Source organism: Chondrus crispus, genomic scaffold (assembly GCF_000350225.1).
Source record: "Chondrus crispus Stackhouse genomic scaffold, scaffold_15, whole genome shotgun sequence".
Classification (NCBI taxonomy): domain Eukaryota; phylum Rhodophyta; class Florideophyceae; order Gigartinales; family Gigartinaceae; genus Chondrus; species Chondrus crispus.
In genome coordinates, this window is record NW_005179026.1 from 118333 (window position 1) to 121011 (window position 2679).

A 2679-nucleotide genomic window follows, 5' to 3' on the forward strand; every position below is an offset into this window, starting at 1 on the left:
TAGCAGACGCCGATTCGCGGCTCGAAGAGCTCTTCTGTCCCAGTGTCGTCGACGCCGTCGCCGGGGAATGGAGACACTTGTCGTTTGTCTACGCCCGGGAAACCGTCCCCGGTTCCAAGCGCCCAGACAGCCTCCACGGAACGGCGGAGTGCCTATTGTGGACGCACTGGTCAATTTGACGACGGGCAAGGTGTCGGTGTCGGTGAGTATCGAGCCGCTGTGTCGCATTACGTGCGTCGAGCGGCGATTCATGCGCGACTTGACTTTTTCGGCGGGCACGTCATCCGCGTCTGTCTCGTCGTCGGGGGCGTATGTCGGGCTGGATGACTACATTCGTAGACGGTTGCGTGAGTACCTGAATTTGCTTTTTGCGATCGGTGGCGTCGGTTGAGGGGGTGCTCGGGGGACCGTTAGGCGGCGAAACTTGGAGCTCTGAAATGGTCGACGAGATGAATGTCTCACCGTTTGAGCTGTACAATAAGCAGTTTGTCAAGACGTAGATGAAGACGAGGAATGCGGCGCAATGGCCTTGGCGTTGCTCGTTGCAGGGGATGACATTCCAGCCTCCGACAAAGCCAGAGCTGTATGAGTCGCCTGCGGATGAATCCATACTACAGGTCGACCGGGTTGCAGCGAGTCTGTCCGGATTGCGTCCGAACGTGGCCCATCTCGGGCGCCTGTCGAGTTTAGTCTCTTTTCGGGCCGCGGCGGGACTGTCGGGTTTCTTCAAAAGAATCGAACAAGAAGTTGTCAAGATCGATACTGCGGTCGGGGTGGCGAGCAACCCCTCAACACCTAGAGCTTCAGCGTCACCGGCACCGACAGGGAATCTGGACAGGGAAGAGGACTGTTTAAAGACCGAATCAGCTCCGGGATGAGAGGCTTTAACTGGTTTCATGGAGCTCAGGAGTTTTTACATATCGATTAACTAATAACGTTTTGTATATATCTATTCACCAAGTCAATTCCTTGACAGTGAAAGTCGACTATTGTAAGAGAAAGGCCGCGGGGGAGACGATTGGGTGTTTGACAACGGAAAGCATAATAACGAAAGGCTCACTTGATAGGTTTTCCGGCTTGATTGTACAATTGTACAACGAAGCAAGTCACGTGCAAAGTTCAGGTTTGGTTGCGTGTCTCACAGACGCAAGGCCTGAAGCCTATCCTCAACGGTGAGTGCGATCCATTCCGAGGACGAAGGTGCCCATTGCAAGTTGCTAATGGAGGCAACGGCGCAATGCGACAGGGCCGGATCATCGACGCGCTTTGAGAGGCTGGAGATGTTCCAGATAAGTGCCAGGCAGCCGTCCCCCCCCCCGGACGCGAGGCTGACGGCCGAGCGCGGACCCCAGGTGATGGCGCTGACGCAGTTCTTCGAGGTTTCCAAATGGTGGTCGATGACGGTGACGGGCAAGGATGGCTGGCGGATGTCCAGGATGATGAACTTGGGCGAGTCCATTTCGACGGTGGCGAGGCAGTTGGGGTTGCGTCTGTGAAAGCGCGGTCGCAGCAGGGGCGTCATGTCGGGCGACTCGTCGATGATGCATAATCTTCGAGCCAAGGCTCCGGGGGCCCTCGTGATGGCGTGGGCAAGGGCGACATTGTCGTTGTGTCGTCGGCGGACGGACGGACGACGACCAGGGCGCTGCGTAGCAGCTCGCGGCGCTCGTGCGCGAACAGACGGTCCATGGGGTTGGTGGACTTGCGCAGATGGCGCGGCGTCAGCCTGGAGGCGACGAGGCACTTCGAGATGGACGCCTGCACAGAGGCCGGGAGCGCGACGGCTTCGAGCGGCACGGGCGAGCAGAGGACGCGCCGTTGCGACCGCAGGCTGGAAAGGGAGGCCAATTTTGGAGGGAGCGGGGGTGGGCGCGGTGTGGACGGTCGGGTCGCGAGCGGCGGTAGCACTTGCGCAGCGGTATAGATACGGCAGCGGCGGCCGACGCGCCGGCGGCCGATGGCAAGCGCGCGGGCGACGCCAAACGGACGGGCGTCGGTGAGGTGGGCGGGCTACCCGGGCGGGAGCTGCAGCAGGCATGGTCGAAGCGATGCGGGCGGGCGCGGTGACAAGCCCCCAGGGAGTCTCCGAAAATTAATTTTTGTGTCATAGTCATATTTTTCTTTTTGTACACTCGCTCTGCGGGCGGTCTGTGTCCAGCGCGCGGCACACCAGCGCGCGGCGCAGCGCAGCGGGATGTGATTTTTTATGTAATAAGGATATTTATTTCCATGGATCAGTATTATGACTCGGGCATACGTGCCACGCCGCGTCAGCGTGTGGCAAGTGAACAGCCTGCGCTCGCCCAAAAACGGATCGCTTGCCATCCTCTCTTGCACTTCCCCCAGTCGTTCTTCTCTTCCTTCTCCCGCCTTCACCCCTAGGGGCGAATTCGGGTGGTGATATTTACGGTTCCTATCGGCATCATTACTGCACTCGCCCATATCTTATCCATTTTCAAGTCCTGCAGTGGTCCCCGCCGCAATGGAAGCTGCAGAGTTGTCCCGCGAGACGCCGTCGCCGCCTCGACCTTCTTCCCCTCTCCTCTCCCCCGAACCCCTCGATACGAAAATGGCTGATGAAAGTGAGAGCAAGCCGGAGACACCCTTTGAAACACCTGCTCAAAGAAGGCGGCGTGTTCGGAACGCCGCGTTGAAGAAGGCCTCGGAAATCGTTAAAAA

General features: G+C 58.7%; 1 protein-coding gene across 1 annotated transcript; it reads right to left on the reverse strand.

The window, feature by feature from the left end:
* Positions 1–1138: 1138 nt before the first annotated feature.
* Positions 1139–2038, reverse strand: CHC_T00002668001 (hypothetical protein). The gene has a single exon (XM_005713920.1). The coding sequence runs from the start codon at positions 2036–2038 to the stop codon at positions 1139–1141; it is 900 nt and encodes a 299-aa protein (XP_005713977.1).
* Positions 2039–2679: the final 641 nt, after the last annotated feature.

Coding starts and splice junctions, on each gene's coding strand:
- CHC_T00002668001 (XM_005713920.1), bottom strand. CDS start 2,038: ATGCCTGCTGCAGCTCCCGCCCGGGTAGCCCGCCCACCTCACCGACGC.